The sequence below is a fragment of the Corylus avellana genome, chromosome 3, assembly GCF_965113065.1.
Source record: "Corylus avellana chromosome 3, dhCorAvel1.hap1.2, whole genome shotgun sequence".
NCBI classification, from domain to species: Eukaryota; Viridiplantae; Streptophyta; class Magnoliopsida; order Fagales; family Betulaceae; genus Corylus; species Corylus avellana.
In genome coordinates, this window is record NC_142492.1 from 11,809,358 (window position 1) to 11,827,740 (window position 18,383).

The 18,383-nt window shown below is 35.3% G+C and overlaps 2 protein-coding genes across 2 annotated transcripts; both read right to left on the minus strand.

The window, feature by feature from the left end:
- Positions 1–827: 827 nt before the first annotated feature.
- Positions 828–4,552, minus strand: LOC132173316 (stress response NST1-like protein). Its single transcript, XM_059584778.2, has 2 exons — positions 4,116–4,552; positions 828–3,358 (listed from the first exon to the last, which is right to left on the minus strand). The coding sequence occupies exon 2, from the start codon at positions 3,110–3,112 to the stop codon at positions 1,436–1,438; it is 1,677 nt and encodes a 558-aa protein (XP_059440761.2). The 5' UTR covers positions 3,113–3,358; positions 4,116–4,552; the 3' UTR covers positions 828–1,435.
- A 2,832-nt stretch (positions 4,553–7,384) lies between these two features.
- Positions 7,385–12,744, minus strand: MURE (ALBINO OR PALE-GREEN 13). Its single transcript, XM_059588773.2, has 6 exons — positions 10,792–12,744; positions 10,215–10,331; positions 9,708–9,883; positions 9,208–9,353; positions 8,576–8,818; positions 7,385–7,581 (listed from the first exon to the last, which is right to left on the minus strand). Exons 1-5 carry the CDS (start codon positions 12,650–12,652, stop codon positions 8,800–8,802), a joined length of 2,319 nt encoding a protein of 772 aa, XP_059444756.2. The 5' UTR covers positions 12,653–12,744; the 3' UTR covers positions 7,385–7,581; positions 8,576–8,799.
- Positions 12,745–18,383: the final 5,639 nt, after the last annotated feature.

Here is an 18,383-nt window from a genome sequence, read left to right on the forward strand (position 1 = left end):
GGTGTACACTCATAGCATGATACTAAGTCTAAACTCATAATGGCAATAATCCCATTAGGCCATTAGAATTGTCCATTAGGGATTAACCATAAGAAAAGAAGGCTTCAAACTTTGTTTTTTTAATCTCATTTTGACTTGTGGAAGTGCTTGCCTCTAGGAACTTCCAAATGCTTGGTTCAGAAGCTCAGCAATTAAAAATTAAATCACAGTATCAAACCAAAAAATCAATTAGTAAAATACTAGGGTAGGGTTGATGGGAAAACACCTGCATGTTAATGCTTTTTAGAGGGTGATTTTTGTTTTTTGTTTGAAAAAAGTGTTTTGGTGTAACATGAAGGCGAAAATAGTTTTGAATAGTTTTTGTGTTTTTTTGTTTTTTAGTTAAATGTTTTTATTTTGAAAAGAAAAAACAAAAGGGAAAAAGGAAAAAGTGTTATCAAATCTGAGTAGCAAAAATCATTCAAGCCCATGGTTGATTCAGATGGACAACTTAAAGACAAATGTAAATTATGCAATGTTCCACTTCACCCAGGTGAGTGGTCAGGGAAGGGCTTTGAAGTCAAACTTAACAGTTTAACTTGGCAAAGATTCGGGTCGATCTTTCTTCTGTCACATCTCTATCAGTGGCAGGCAAGATTTTTGCTTAGTGGAGAAAAACCAGAAGGTAATCAGGTATAGATTATGTCTAGTTCTTGTTCTTCTGTTCTTTTCTTCTTTTCTTTTTCTTCTTGTTTCAAGTATCCGACCATAGGCATCATATAATTTTAAAAGCTTCAGTGGGAAACATCAAGACCCAATTCATTTAATTCAAATTCAACAATATGAAGTATAAAATATTAGCACTCAACATTACTGTTACTAATGCATCAATCAATCCCAAATCAACAAGAAATAAATATTCCACTTAAACCAAGTTTTGTAACACAGCTGAGGCATATATCCAGCTGCAAAACGCTTTCTCATGCTGTTGAATTTTAGTTACAATGTCATGGGGACTTTAATAGGAAGGTTTTTAGGCACATACCTGAGCCAGGACAGAAAAGCAGACCATCAAAATTTAGATTCAGATACCCTCACTAAGGATTAAAAAGCAGATGCTAGACAATTGACTGAACATTCAACCTCTCACCCACACCATTCTTCATACAATCTCATCATGATCTCAAGAGAGGATTTACAGTCACTTTTCATGGTACAGAACAACCCCCTTTAACATTCCCTCCCAAAACTTTGCCTCTTTCTACTGATAAAAATCTTGAATCTCAGCAAAAAACAATGATAGAGAAACCTCAATATGGGTTGAAGCAAATCAAGGAACAAGATATTCATTCAGTATGGGGGCTTTTTGAGTCAGCAGGATAAGACAAATCATCATAGGCTCTATATTCATGGGAACAATTGGAGATGTTTTTGTTTAGTGTCCACCCCCTTCAAACTACTTTGGAAACAAACCACTTTCTTGTAAGTCTGAGATTTGAAACCCCCTGAGTCCTGTATCAGCAATATAATTGGAATGCCTGTGGAAGTTGTTGGCAGGATATTGTTCTGACAATGCATGGTTTTCCCCAGAAAATCTTATTGCTCCTCCATTCATTGTTAGACCTAATATTTTGTGATTTTCTTTGGGTACATTTTTCAAACCGAGCTGACTTGGAATGTTAAAACCACCAACATCCATACCCTGATGAAGTGGTGGGAGTCCAGTTCCAATGCTTCTTGAGGCTGGGGTGCTGTTTTGGTTTAGAGCAAAGCTTCCTAATCTTTCTTCTTGCTGCATCTCAGAAAAGCATCCACGATAAGCACTTGAATCAATCATCACATTTGCATTTTCTGAACACGTGTCCCTTTTGTTCGCACCGGTTCTTGGGTGAACATAATTGCATGAAGAAGTCTCAAGCCTGTAATTCTCTGCACAGGGCTGTGGTAGTACAGTCGGTAATGACAAATACATAGAAGAAGCCACCTGAGTAGAGGAATTAGATGAAAAAATTGGGTTAGTAGTTAATCCCAACCTTTCCCCTTCGGCCTTTTCAGTTGATGGCAGAAATCCAACTCGATCTTCAAGTACTTTTGAGCAATTGTTAAATTCAGCAGTCCTTTTGCCTTTAACAGATCTCTCTGAAGACCCATCGTTGCAGTTTTGAGCTCTTAAGCCTAAAACAATATTGTTCTGATGTTGCACTTGTACTGAGTTACCAGACTGAAAATTTCGCATAACAGATGGTACCAACTTTGATTCTCCTTTTTTGTTTGCTCTTGATGCCATAGATCCAGTAGTTTTTCCATACTCAACTTGATCTTCAAGTCCCTGACAGTAATTATTAGAATCAGCTGCCCCATTGCTATCAATAGACCTTTTCAGAGATCCATGATTGGAACTTCGTTCTCTCATGCCAGACTTCAAATCTTTTTGAGGCTGCAAAATGTTCTCCTCACAGTTGTTTCGATGCCACACTTGGATTTTCTCCTTGAAGTTGCTTTCATGCTGCACTTGGGTGGTCTGCTTCAAGTTGTTTTGATGCTGCACTTGAACATTCTTCTCAAAGTAGTTTTGGTGCTGCAGTTGGCCCTTCCCCCTTCCATATCTTCCTTTTCTACTTTCTGCTTTTGAAGCAGTATCATCTGCCACCAATTTTTGCATTTCCTCCCTCATCCGTCTAAACAAGTTTTCTCTAGCATCTTTAAGTTCCTCCAACAAGGACTCCATGAAGATTTTAACATCATCCAGTGCAGCAGCAGGATCATAAGCACTAGTATTATTCTTCTTTCTATCAAGTTCTTCATGAGAATCCCTCTCCATCCCATTATCAACTAAATTTTCATTTCTTCTCCTTTCAATATGCATTTTTTTCGCTTTCCTAAATTTAGCTTTTCCCCGGCCTTTGCCAGGAACATACTTGCCCTTCTGATGAAATCTTTCAGTATCTATGGCCTCATCATTTTCATCATAAGCAAAGCTGGAAACTAGTTTAAGCTTCTTGAGAACCGGCTGGCTACTTGAACTTGATTTGGACTCCTCGCTTGAAGAATCATACTCATTTTTTCTCCTCCTAATCTCCCACCGCTGCTGAAATTTCAGTTCATCTCCTATATTAGAGCTGGGGGGCATCATTAAAATCAAAGCTTTACAGTGAAAGAAACAAATAGCTACTACAGGATGGACTTAACCCCCTAAAAAACTTCTTTAATTGGTTTCTTAAAGCACAAACACTGTTGGATAAAATTACTGCCACCAAATTTGGAGCTTAAACATGTCACGATCCAATCGGTAGATGTTTAGAACAACAACGCCCAACAAAAAAAAAGCTCATTGAATTGTGCCTGCAAGGATATCAATTTGGCTTCATCTTTCTCCCATCTTGCAAAGAAAGAACACCGAAGATCGATCAGAATGATTGAAGGGGACAGAAAGATAGCAGTCATCAAAAGTTTCTCATCAAAAATTATATAAAACATAGATGAACCAGTGGGGGCAAGGACTTGGAGCAAGATAACACTTTTCTCCAAGTTTTCATATTTTGATCTTAGAGCAAGAAAATTCAGAAGGTTTTGCAAAACCTACTACAGCATAGAAAACCAATATAATCAGATTTTATTTTTCTAGTTGTTCAAACCAGCAAAGAAATCAGCAACAAGAAATTAACGCATACATAGAAGAACAAGATGTAAATGCCAAAGCTCATTTGGTAAACAAGAACACCTGCTCTTACAAGATTTAAAAACCCAATTTTTATTCTGACCCACCATGCAAACAATGGAAAAAAAGCAACCCAAACTATGAATTTTCAAAAATTCAAAGCTTTTCAAACAAAGAAGTCTAAAAAGCAATAAAGACCTAAGCATAACAAGAATATCAGCACTTTTCACACTCCAAAAAACACAAGAACCATAGGAAGAGCATCAAACATTTAGTTCAACTCACTCACAAAAAGTAACAAACAGGCTGTAAATTCTAAGTTGAACAAATTTCAAATATTATCCACAAAATCAGAAACATGATCAAAAGACGCATCAATCAATGGATAAAAGATGAAAACAATATTATAAAGAACACCAAATAAGCAAAAACGCAAAAGGGTTTTTTTTTTTTTTGGAGATAGATATATTTTTCTAACCATTTATCAGCAGGTGAAATTTGGTGCAAAGCAAGCGATTCCCATCCTCACGAGTCATGATCAAAACCTCCATGTTTCACTGCAACATTTTTTTTTTTTAATTTTTTTTTTCCCTATGCACTTATTTCTCCAGGTAGCCTACTCCAAAAGGTAAAATACCCATTGCATATTTTGTTGTCTGTATAAATGATTTTTTTCTATTTGTGCTGAATGAGTTGCTGCATTTGGTGAGTGAGAGAGTTGGGTGGAGAGTGGCAGGAGAGAGTTATGGGATTTCCCACTTTCCAATGAGTTGGTCTGGTGGATAATTGCTAAGCTCATCATTAATGGATTTTTTAAATATTGTTTGGAGAAAATATTTATGATTTTTCCATCAAATTCACAACCCCGACGCTTCTTACCTGTTTTCACCCACCCCAGCTTTTCAAGTTGGGAAACAAAAGTTTGCCTTGCCTTGGTGGAGTCTCTCTTTCGGATAAGAATTTATTGAAAATAAACCTCAGAAAAAACAAACAAAATCACAAAGCAAAGCAAACCCATGTATTAACTTGCCTGCCCTTTACAGGTATTAAAGATGAATGATTTATTAGTATATTTAATATGGGGAATGCTAGGTGTCTTCTCGGTGGGAACATGATCATCTCTATTTCAAATGAAAAAGATAATATCCTGTTATAGTAGAAGGGTATTTTTGTCTTTTCACTTTTCACTTTTTTAAGAAAATAAAAATATCACTGCACTATAACTAACCGGATATTATGGAGTTCATTTGAAATAGAGAGGATCCTAATTCCTCCTGAAGTTCTTCTGAGTATTCTTTTCTATTTTAAACATTACAATTATTCATGAGAAATATCTAAATATTCTTACTATGTCAGAATAGAATATATATATATATATATATATATATATATATATATATATATATATAATGTTAGGTGTTCTTTTATGTGAATATTATTTTTTTTAAAAAAAAAAAAAACTCGTTCTTATTTCTCACATCTGGTTTTTATAAAATAATATTTACATAAGACTGAGTAATTCTAAAAGTTCATATTTTCATCACTCTTGTGTCACTCCAAAAATAAAGTGACTTTTAAAATTATCATTTGATTAAAATTTAATAATGAGAGGGATTCAAACTAGTAACATCTGCTTTATTAAGCATAAGCATGATCCTAACCAATTAAACTACCTATTGGATACAACATTTTAACTTCCGAAAAATATAAGGATGTTCTTTTGATTGAGTTTGAATTTTTATTAGTAGCCTTGGTTACCCAAAAAGATTCTTAACTTCTGCAATGGATAAGGATGTTCTTTTGATTGAAATTGAATTTTTATTAACTGAAAATTCGATATTAATTTTTTATTTTGGCAGAAAATATCCCTGCATAAGTTTTTTTTAATTTTTAATTTTTTTTAGATAATTCATTAAACACTTGTGAGCGAAATACATGAAGCGGGTAATTTCTGTTTCCTAAGCAACCTAAAAAAGAAAGAAAAAGAAAAAGCAATAAAAGAGTTTTATGACAACAAACCACAAAATGTTGTTAATAAATTGGAATATCTTTCCTTTATATATAGCCGTTTTCAATATAACGCCTTATTTTACATCGATGCCTTAAAACATGTTTGGGATTTTATTTAGAAATAGAGCTTTTGAAAAAAAAAATATTATTTTTTTACGTTTTTACCAAAATTGCATTTTAGTTATTTTTGAGTAAAAATTCTAATAAATACTTTTAAATTTTTTTAACCAAACATGTCAGCTTTTTGTTTGACACGGTTTTTTAAATACTAAAAATACTTTTTAAGCTCTCTAACGCAATATTCTCAAATAGGCTGCAAAGAAGCTTTAAAAGAAATAAATAAATTAAGACAAAGCACACGTTTTCAAACAAAATCATGAAATATTCTGTTTAAACGTGCATTTTCTTTTCAAAAAAAAAAAAAATTAACACTTTAAAAACATTTTGTTATGCAAAAATAATAAATAGATCATTGCATCTAACTTCTATCTAATTTTTATACCAAAGGGATTGATATTGCAATAAGCTCCTTGTGGTATAAAAATATTTTAAGAGCTTCGTATGGTATGCAAAAATAACAAATATGTCTCTGCACCCAGCTTTTGTCTAATTTTTTGATAGAAACTGCCGAATGCCACATCAATACCAATCCAATTATGACACGTGTAATCCATAAGATGTGTTTGTTATTTGGTTTCTGTTAAAAAAATTAGACGAAAATTAAGTGTATGGACCTATTTGTTATTTTTGCATACCATATGGAGCTTCCAAAACATTTCTATAGACTATACCACATGAAGCTTTTTACAAATCAATATAATCACATGGACAGTCCATTTTACATTTTCCCCTTTTATTAATTGCATTTTAAAATTGCTATTTTTCTTTTTTAAAACCATATATTTTGAAATTGCTAAACTCAACAGACACTTAAAACTTGTTATTCCAAGTAGTCTTGGTTTTTTTTTTTTTTTTTTTTACATGGATGGATTGATTTTACATTTTCCCCTTTTATTAATTGCATTTTAAAATTGCTATTTTTTTAAACCATATGTTTTGAAATTGCTAAACTCAACAGACACTTAAATCTTAAAACTTGTTATTCCAAGTAGTCTTGTTTTTTTTTTTTTTTTTTTTTTTCCCTAAATCATCCTGGTGACTAAATGATGCCCATAAGTAGTCAGCAAGGCATATTTATTAAAATAAAATAAAAGAAAAGAAAAAGAAAAAAAAAAGTCTGCAAGGCACTTAAGAAGAAAAGAAAGAAAGTTGAAGCATAGGAGTAACTAATTAATGTTAATCTCGTACTCGAGCTCAGAAAGGATTACATTTTAGATTCCATTGCTCATACCCCCTTCCAAGCTGGATTCTTGGTTGAGATAGAACCCCACCTCATGCCCTAATTTTATGACAGATGATCTTGCTTTGGCCTTTCTTTAAAACCCATGCCATACTATCAGAAATTTGGGGGGCCAGAAGAATCATCTGTCAACTGTAATGTGCATAGATAGGCATAAAAGAGACCAACTTAAATCATTAAGAAAACTCATATTCGAGTTTGACTATTGAGCCGTACGATTTTTTTTTTTTTTTTTTAATTTTAATTTTATGACGAGGAAACCCTTTAAGGCAGGGTTCCTTTGGGACCCATCCCTATCAGGGTTTACATATGACCCCGCCCACAAGAGCTGCATATCAGGTAATTGAAGCTGTACCATTTTGATCTTTATGCTGAACTTCAAGAAACAGGCTGATTTGCTGAATTAAATGAATAATTCAAACGTTCCAAAAGTATATGATCACAGTAATTATTTTACATGGTGATACAGTGCTTGGCACATACACGTTGCTTACAAAATTTTACCTTCAACTTCTCATTAGGGCCAAATTTGTCAAGTTCCCTCGGTGTTCAAGAATCTCGAACGTCCAGCCGCCTGCAGAGAGAACAAAAGTTAACAAGATCTCTATCCAAGAATGATTCTCAATTATTGGAAAAATATATAAAACTAAGATCTATAGCTTAAGTCAATCATTCATGCACCATCTCTGGTATTAAACAGTAGCTACTCACATTACATCTGAACTAAGCAGTCAATATTACATGACTAAACTTTCAGCAATCACGTTAAATAAATTCTGTATGAGCACCACCTCCATCAGCCAACTTTCAGTACAAAGAAAAAGAGAACAGCTAACGGTTATGAGTTTCTGTCTGTAACACCTCACTCAAGTGACACACAATATTGTCTACTTTTGACTCCCCCGAACCAGACTTTTCATGAGATTACTCATTATAGTATTACTCTCGCAAAAGCTCGCTTAACTGCGGAGTTCTGATAGGATCATAACCATTACGGCTTTAAAACAAGTTGTTGTCATTAAGGGTGTAAGTATACATATAAGCACATCTCCATCTCCATTCCCTGGGCAATGTAGGATTCCACACTGTTCCCCTAGCTTCAGAGAACAAACTGTCAAAATCACCTACTAAGCCAGGTAACATGACACTATCACTCAAATTAGTAAAGAAATAAAGAATTGTACTACTGCAGTTGGCTTTGCTGCTTTCGTTAAAATTCGTGTCATGTGTCTAGAGATTCTATAATCTTGTGTTATAGATGCCAAAAAGGCGAAATTAGATTTAGAAAGAAGCAAGACATTTTGATAAAATGGTGCTACCTTCACTATACAAATCTTCAATCAGGCCCATAGGTTTAAATATATTCAACTATCCAAACTCATTCAGCTTACACACCCAAGAAACCTAAACAGTCTGATCACCAGGGTGCAGTCATATTCAGAAATCATAAGATTCATTGTAAAAATTCATGAACTTTACATAACAAAGAAAATAATTACTTCTCTAACTATTCAACATCAGTTCAGAAAGTAACTCATGATCAATGTATCATGTGGAAATATTCTTACCGTTCTCTTTTCAAGCACGGAGCACCAGCCAACAGCCTTCAATTATAGGGTAGATCAAGTGTCCATCAAACCAATACCAACATGATCCTCCACTGTCTTGAATTCTTTGAAAGAATTGAAGGAGATCTGCTACTTAGTTCTTATACATGCAATCAGCCAAATCATCTGCAAAAGCCTTCTCTCTAAGATTTGTCTGAACACCTACATTCTCCTTTTTAACTACATCAATGACTCTCTGGTAACCTGCAGCAGCACAGGCAAGAAAAAACACAATTAGCTAATCATGATCAATAAACTACCTCCCTAGACCTTTGCACGCTACATCAAGTGGTAAAGGAGACATGTATACTCTAATTTTAGTAATATTAATGTCAAGTGTGTTATGTATATACACTTCTCTGTTATTGCCTAAGTCTCTGTTGCGAGATACTTATGGCTTCTCATCAGATAAGCCAATGTTAGTTAATGAGTCAAAGGCCACTGAACGAATAAAATAATTAGACTCCAACATTAATGGAAGTATTATTCAACAATGATTAAAACAAATTATCAGTCTTTTTTCCCCTTCAATTTACGGAAATAATTTTTGCATAGATACTGATAAACCAGTAAGTTATAGCTAATTAAATTACCGCCATGGGAATTCACTAGTGTCTATCCCAGCTTGGTGGAGCTCATCAACATACTGCAATGCTTCACGGCACTCTTCCCGGTCATCATAAAATTCATTCTTCTCACCTTCTATCTGATATGTTTCATGCCCTTTGCCAGCAACCACCTGCAGAATAAAAGAAGCAGTATATTAAACCCTTTTTTTTTTTTTTTTTTGTCTAAAAAGAAAAAAAGAGCTTAGCAGCAAATTGTGAGAGAACTGGAGAGCATCACTGGGGCATGTATAGATTATAATTAGTCTCTCAAACACATGAGGAGCAAGGATACAGATCTTTCCTTTACATCTATCTTTAAAACTACAAGGGTAATTTGAAAGTCACAAGGAATAAGGAAAATATTTAAACTAAAAAAATAATTTTAGAACCTTTTCATTATTTAGAGTTTGGAGCTGAATTTTTTCTCCTCCCCCCTCAAAATAAATAGAATATACAAGAAATAAGATGGAGCTTTAAGAACTTACAACCATATCAGCCTCCTCGCCCATGGCAACAGCACAACGTACAGCCACCCGTCTAATATCATGCAGGAAAATCCTATGACCATTTGGAAGAGGTGGGTAGTAATCATTCTCACCATGTTTCAGGTAATCCTGCATTGTCCATCCTACTCCAGCCAGCATATCATCCAAAATGTCCACTGATGAAGATGAAACATCCAGGCATTAGCATTACGCTTCCAGGAATTTGATCCTACAACTTAACATTTCTTTGCATTTTATTCCAGAGGCAGACATGAAGAAGCAGAGAGAGAGAGAGAGAGAACAGTCACGACGAAGGATGACCAGACACACACACACAATGCCATGGCTAATCCTTTCTCAAATATGTAACAGTTCTCAATAAGGAAGAAACCTGCTACATATTTTAGAAAATATTAGCATCTTGAAAAGACCAGTGAAAAAAAAAAAGTCCGGTTCAAGGCTAGTGTTGGCATACATTCCTTAGAAAGTATCGTTCATTGTACATACATGGATCTTCATTCTTTGGATTGTCAGATGTCAGAATCGTCACATCACTTTTATCTGTTGCAATCTTTGTCATCATGGGTCTTTTCCCCCTGTCGCCCTCGCCAACACAACCAAAAACTTCACATAAAGAATGAGTGTTAATCAGAAAAGGCACTTACAAAAAAAAAAAAATCAGAAAAGGAAGATCAGTCCGTTGTATGCAATGTTATCAATTGCAGCTGTAATTTTAAAGAATATCAAAAAACTATTGGTGCTACACTAGAAACTTAAGATGCTTCTAACCATTTTAGTTAAAAAAAATTGATCAGGCAGTTTGCATGACTGGAACAAGAGGAAGCACCTTCCTATCTTGTGAACTTTAACGCTAATACCACAGTCAACCTAGTTATCACCCCTTCCTTTAGAAATAGTCAAAGACTGCAGAAGGCAGGCAGTCTAGATACCTCTTGCTACAACACAATTAGCATATGAATCACTTCTGTAGGCTTTTGTTGCGTTTCTCTGTGCCTGTGTTAGGGTGTCTGTGTATGTACATGTGCGCGAAGAATCAGAATAAAAATATTAGGTACAAGCATACCAGTGATAATCCTCCTCGGTCCAAGCTCTCTTACAGAATCAAGTAGTCTAGACAGGGCATCAGGAGTATGAGCATAGTCCACAATCACTCCGAATGCCTGTTCCTCATCAATCAACTCACACCGTCCTGGAACCCCATCAACCTCTTCAATCCCTCTAACAATGTCCTCCAATGGTGCCCCAACCGCAATCCCAACTGCCACGGCTGCAAGAATATTATAAATATTATGCCTTCCAAGTAACCCGGATGAAATCTCCAGAATGCCTTGAGGCGTATTAACCAAAACCTGTGTCTCGAACAGGGAGAGCTCAAACTTCAGCGGGTGAACATCCGCATTCTTATTCTCCATTCCAAAGGTCACAACAGGCACATCTGGGTTCCCTTGTGCTATAAAGAAAGGTGTATTTGGGTCGTCAATGTTGACAACTTTCCTGTTTCGTTCCGGGTCCACCATCCTCGAAAATAGCTTAGCCTTGGCATCCCTATACTCCTCCTCAGTCCCATGAAAATCCAAATGGTCCCTTGTCAAATTTGTGAAAACTGCAATATCAAAATCAACTTCATCACACCTCCCTAAGGCCAGTCCATGAGAAGAAGCCTCCATGACAACCGCTTCAGTCCCGTTATGAAGCATCTTTGCCATCAAATTCTGAACCAAAACAGCATCCGGGGTCGTGTTAGGTGACTCCAACTTGTTATCCCCATGGATATAATAAGCAACCGTGCTCAACATCCCAGTTCTCAATCCCATCGCTTCATACATGCCTTTTATCAAATATGAAGTGGTCGTCTTCCCATTGGTCCCCGTTATCCCAATCACCGCCATATTCTTCGACGGGTACCTATAGAAAGATGCGGCCAATGCCGCAAGAACCGCATTGGTGTCTTCCACAATCACCAATGCCTTACATCCCAAGGTCTCCTCTATATCAATCTCCTTGCTCGCCACCACTGCCACTGCCCCTCTCTTATCAGCCTCGGTCAAATACAAATGCCCATCAGTTTTCCTCCCAACACAACACACAAACAAGTCTCCTGCGCAGACCAGCCTAGAATCGTGTTGAATTCCAGTAATCTGTACCTCTAAATCACCATAAACCGAAACGGGCACCACCTTACTCTCATCCAAAAGCTCAGCTAAACTCATCTTAAATTTGGGTTCCACAATCCTAGCCTTAACTTTCCCATAATCAAAATCCAAATCAAACGAGGAATTTGAAGACGACCCACGATTTCCATTACCGAATTCCGTAACCTCTTCGCTGAACTTCGCCGACCCATCTTCGTCCGAGTCCTCCGAAACGACCTTAAGCCCCTGAAGCTCGTCGATTTCCTCCAAATCCACGACCTCCTCGGGCTCCAACTCTTCGATTCCCTCAACCTGCTCGGTCTCTTCCTTCTTGGGGTTCGGCTTCAGAAGCCCCTTCTTCACGAACTCCTTGCGCTGCAAGGCAATGGCCTTGTCAATATCCCCGAACAAATCGTCCCCGGAGTCGTCCTGGTCGGTATTTTCCGCTGGGTCTTCCACATCAGCAATGGCGGAGAGGTACGTGGACTGGTTCTTCTCAAAGTCATCCTCTTGGAGCTTCCGGGCTCGCGCGGCTTGGCGATGGATTTGCTGGAATCTGGACACTCCGTGCCCGGAATCCTCGTCGGCTTCGGGTGGGTCGTCGTCTGACGGCTCAGGGTAGAACTTTTTGTCGGGTCCGATAGCGGTAGGGGCTCGGAGAGTGTGAAATGGGGAGGAAGATAGAGAAAGATTGTCAGGTTTGGAGGGGAAAACTTGGGGTTTTGGAGAGAAGATGTGGGGTGGTGGAGGTGCAGAGAGCAAGTGTGGGATAGTGAGGAAAGTGAAGGCCATGGGAGCGAGAGGGTTTTAGAGTTGCAGGGGAGAGTGGGATAGGGGTTTTGTGCTTCGTCTATCCATTTACAGTTTAACGGCAAGTGTCAACTGTCAACTCCTTTGCAATAGAAAACTCAGAGCATTGCTTATCTAAATTTAGGTAAGTTACATTTTATTTTTTATTTTTATTTATTTTTTTTTTAATATAACTTACATATTATTTCTTTATTACTTATTGAAAAATTGTATCAGGGACGGTGGTCCTTCAACCGAAAAATTTATTTTCGTTTATTAAATATTATGGAGGACCACGTCACGTAAGCTTTGATAGATTGAATGCAAATATTTGTATATATAGCATTTCTCTTTCTCTATTTATAATCGATGAGCTTCTACGCCAGTATGGTTTGTCTTTGAACTAAGAACCATTTTTTATTTTATTCCATGAATTTAAATGTGTGACACTTATGTTATACATCAAACTACTAATTTGTTACATTTAAGTCACTCTTCTAGAGTAGGTCCGTCTATTTGGGTGGCACATGAGCACTTTTTTGTCAGCCTTCCTCTAATAACCCCACATTTCCTTAAAACCAAAATAATAAAATAATAATAATAAACTTTTTTTAAAAAAAAAAATCTCACAATCAAAGTGTTTCGCCCACTCAAAATTAAGATAGGAGATGGCTCGGCTACCCAAAATCAAGGTAGAGGGTGGCTAGCAAGCCACTCTCAAAGGGGGCTTCGGGTGGTTCATGGCCACCCACAACCCATTGAGGTGGCTGAGGGTGGTTCACAGCCACCTCCAAACCATTGCTTTAAATCCATTAAAAAAAAACAAAAAAACAAACGTTTGGGATGGGGTTTTAGAACATGTTAGGGATTGTGCTTAAAAATTATAGTTTTTAAGCCAAAAAGAACTTTTTGAAAAAATTTTCATTTTTAAGCTTTTGTCAAAAATATGTTTTATTAATTTTTATAGTAAAAAAGTAAAAGAAGTATTTTTGAAGTATTTAACCAAACATGTCAACTTTTTGTTTTGCACAACTTAAATACTAAAGTAATTTTTAAACTCTCTAACGCAATCCCAAATAGACTCGTCCTTTGATATGTCGTGAAAGAAAAAGAAAACGTTTCGTGAAACAATGTTTGCAGAGAGAGACAAACAATGTTTGGATTGAGCCACAGTGCTAATAGGTCATATCCTATGGAGTTGCAAATGGTCTCTACAAATGTTTGGATGGAATATAGCAAGAAAATACAGAAACATGCCATAGTAGAGAGTGATGGCTTGTGCTTATTAGAGAAGCTCATGGAAAATTTAGAGGACAATGAGTTTGATCTGGTAGCTACTTTGGCCTAGAGAATTTGGCTTCGTAGAAATTCAATAGTCTGCAGAGGAGATTTTACACCACCAAGCTAGTTATTAAAAACTGTTCAAGATTCAATATATAGAGGATTACTACCAAATGTTACAGGTTTTTGAAAATCATACAATGGATATTAATCGTCAAGAGAGACAGAAGTGAAAAAATCCACCTCAAGGGGTGGATAAAGTAAATTGGGCGCAGCTATTGATGTTTGAAATAATAAGATGGGTGTGGGGGTGATGGTCTGAGATGCAGAGGGTTTTGTTTGGGCAACCATGTGTACCTTAGTGTGTTTCATCTCAGATCCAGCTGTGGCAGAAGCGGTGGTAGCTTGGAAGGCATCAGTTTTTTTGTAGAAAACTTGGGCTCCAACGAGTATATTTGGAGGGTAATGCGATCGAAATTGTGTTTGCTTTGCTTCAGGAAGACTTCAGCTGGAGTCGGTATAGACAATTGATTGAGGATACCCAAATTAATTTGCATAGTCTCCAATCATTGTTTGTAGGGCATGACCGGAGAGAGGCCAATAAAGCAGCTTATCATCTAGCACAAGCAAATCTCCATCAATGTTTAGAACAAGTTTAGATGTTAGTTATAATGATAATTACAATTCAACATAGAATTTATTGGATCCACTAATGTTGGTTGAACCAAATTGGATCCATTGGTTTTAGTTGGCTAAATTCAGTAAATTGTTCTCTTTGTATTTTGGATTCTTAATGATTGATGTTTCTATATTGTACCAAAAGGCAAGTATCCACATTAAGTTTTGGGACCATTTCAAGTTGTCCATGACAACCATACCATCCAATTTATAAATTTTTTTTTTTTTTGAAAAAAAAAAGAAAAAAAAGAAAGAAGCAAACATTTATATTAGTCTCCAAAAAATATATAAAATTCTAATTTAGTTCATAAATCCCAAAAATTATGATAAAATCCTAAAATAATTTAAAAATATCATAATTACACCCTTTTGTCAGCTAAATGTTAAGAAAATCACTAAACATCATAATTTTAGCAGAATATGGAGATTATCAATTTCAGTCTAAATTTTTTAAATACGTGACAATATATTCATCATTTGACAATATATGCACCATTAAATATATATCAATCTAATATAAACCATAAAATAAATTATCTTCATGAATTCACTTAAGATCTCAGTCTAATTTTATATGTGTCACATGATTAAATTATGGGAAAATACATTTTACCTTCTTGAACTATCTATCAATTTGCACTTTTAACCTCAATGTTTAAAAAGTGACACTTTAATTCCCTCCCCTCCCCCCAAACTTTCAAATTATTGCAATTCGACCGTTCTGATTTCTTTTTCCCAAAATGCCCCCATCCCAAGTTATATATATATATTAAAAATTAAGGGGTGGCCTGCCTGAGGTGGCTAAACCCCAGGCCCAACTGGGGTGGCCGGCCACCTCTTAATTTTATTTTATTTATTTATTTATTTTTAAATAGGATGGAGACATTTTGGGGGGCGAGGAGGGGGGGGGGGGGAAAGTCAGAATGATCGAATTGCAACAATTTGGAAGTTTTGGGAGGGAGGGAGGGGGTTAAAGTATCATTTTTTAAATATTAAAATTAAAAGTGCAAATAAGTGGATAGTTAAGGAGTGTGAAATTCATTTTCTCCAATAAACTATTTACACGAGATAGCCACATCAACTAAAAAGTTCATAAATTGTGTTGTTTTGACGTTGCAACGCGCGCACCACATAGATGCCATCCCTAGCCACAATACTAAAATAAATAATTAAATGAATTCCATATTACTACTATTTTCATGTGAGGTAAGTAAACATAGTTTTAAGGGGACCACAAGAGAAATTAACTTGGCATTTTTTTTATCAAAAAATAAATAAAAATTGCATGTTATAATTTTTGCCAATCAAACTTAACATTAAAGGATTTGAATAAAAGTTTTGGGTTATTTAAAAACTAGAATTTAATAAATTCTTTAAAGACCAAAATAAGTATTTGTCCTATAATGTTTTTTTTTTTTAAAAAAAATAATAATAATAATAAATTGTGATAATGACTCGCATATTTGTCAATTGTCCATTTTGAATGGACATTTTATGTCCAAACATGGATACGTGATATAAACTACCATACAGTTGCAAATTTCACATTAAAGGTCCAAACTCTAAGAGCAAGAACAAATGTTTCTGTCAAATGTTCAATTCGTAACCAAAATGATATTGTATATATGGTTTTAATGTAAATAGATTTTCTTAGTAATAATAATAATAGATACCATGTAGTTTATATAGCGAGACAGAAAGGTACGTTGCTTATTATTAGCTCAAATTTGCTTTTTAAGGCGTACTTTTGAGAAAGACCAACTCCGCCGCGCGTACGCCTTAACAAAAGCAACATTATTTTCAAAGAAATTCCATAATGCATTTTTAGCATGCGCTATGAAAGTAGTGTAGCTAAATCAACGGTTGTCCTTTGTTTTTTTAATCAATAATGAAAAAAAGGGTACAAGGAATAAAAAATCAAAAACACGGTGTGCTCTCTAATGACAAACTCAAACCGAAAATACAACTATAAAGTACAATCAAAGAATAGGAAATTGGCTAGAAATAGGCAGCAAAAAGCAGTAACGAAAGCCAAATGAGCATCAGAATGAGCACGAACCTCAAAAAGTCTCTCAACCCTTTTGGAAACGGGTATGAACCTCAAAATGTCTATCAACCCTTTTGGAACCTCTACTTGAACACAACAACAACCAGAAAACTGGTGAAAGAGAAGCATTTATTTCCCATCTAGGACCGATGAAAAGGGTAATCGAGCTCCTATTTCATGAGTTTCCACAACAAAATCAAACCACAGGAACCCCGGGGACAATAATGAATAACCTACAAAACCCATAAAGCATGACAGAACAACACAACACACAATTGGAAACGTCATCTTGACAACACATTAGTGTTGCCCTACTAATACCACATTTTGGTTTTAGTTTAAAAAGGTAATTTAATGTGATATAAATGTGAGAAGTAATTTTTGGTGAAATTTACATTTTGTAAAGCGTTTTGTATTATGAAAAATATTTTGCATTTTGAATTATTTGTTACTCTATTTTTTTTTTTTTTAATTCTTCAAAATTGTTATCAAACGAGAGACTTTTTTTTTGGGGTACCTCTAACTATAAATTTCATTTTTGTTGGTATTGACATGTAGAATGAGAGTTATCTTTATTCTCTCGTTTGATTAATTAGTTCTTCAAACGATCTATTAGATTATGATGGAGTAAATAATTTGATTAATAAATATTCATTATTTTCTTCAATTTGGAAAGGAGGCCATGCCACATAAGCTTTGCCAAAAATAGATAATTATGGAGAGATGAGAGAAAGCTTAGTTTTTTATTAGATCAAAGGTGAGATAAATCAATAAAGTTGAATATAAAGGATGAATAGTGATCCTTCGTATAATCGGGTTAAGGGTGAATTTAAAATACATTCCTAAAAAATTTAAAGAATAGACTTTGTTAAAGCATCCAAAGTGAACGCTCTTATATCCTCGTGCATAGTTTTTCCATATTAACTAAAAAATTCTTATAAAAAGGAGTCTACACTCCATGATGATATATCATCTTAATTTTTCCAATATTAACGATAGTATACTCTATATCAATTATGAGGTTTTTTTTTAATAGAAGTTTCAATCTTCATTTATTTATGAAAAACTAGAGTCAAAGCTCTAGTGCTCTAAAGATACAATGTCACCAATATGCATTATAATTGGTTTCTCACTTTGTATGGCAAATCTACCAACTTTGTAGCGTTCATAGCACCCCTTTAGTATCTTCCACTATCTGGCTGCATCTATTATAGTTTTTTCTAGTAGCTTTGATCGCATTGACAATTAGCAACAAATTGCCCTCCAATATAACATTATGTAGCCCCACCTCATGACAAAATTCTGCAGCACTTAACGTGCTGATAGCTTCTGCCACAGCTGCCTCTGACATATGGCTTCTAGCAGCAATCACCTGGCCTTAATAATCTATTGTTATAATGCCAATACCCATAGCCTGGTAGCATAATTTTTGTGAGATTTATGGGAATTTTTGTGAGACTAGAAAATTATTTTTTAACAAGTTCAAAAAAAGGACCCAACTTAATTTAAAGGAAAAACAAACAAAGGATAGAACCCTAAGTAGACCAAGCCAAACCAAAAGGGACGATCCATACTTTGTAACGTGATTTGTAGTGTGTCTACCGTTCATTACTCTTTGCCACATTACCATTTAGTAACGTGTCAGTTTACTACGTTACTAAATGGTAACGTGTCAAACTAAATGGTAATGTGTCAAATTTTACACGTTATTAATTCGAAAATAAAAAA

Coding starts and splice junctions, on each gene's coding strand:
- LOC132173316 (XM_059584778.2), bottom strand. CDS start 3,112: ATGATGCCCCCCAGCTCTAATATAGGAGATGAACTGAAATTTCAGCAG.
- MURE (XM_059588773.2), bottom strand. CDS start 12,652: ATGGCCTTCACTTTCCTCACTATCCCACACTTGCTCTCTGCACCTCCA. Junction 9,884..10,214: donor TCCAAAGAATGAAGATCCAT/GTATGTACAATG, acceptor CATCTTCATCAG/TGGACATTTTGGATGATATG. Junction 9,354..9,707: donor GCGAGGAGGCTGATATGGTT/GTAAGTTCTTAA, acceptor TTTATTCTGCAG/GTGGTTGCTGGCAAAGGGCA.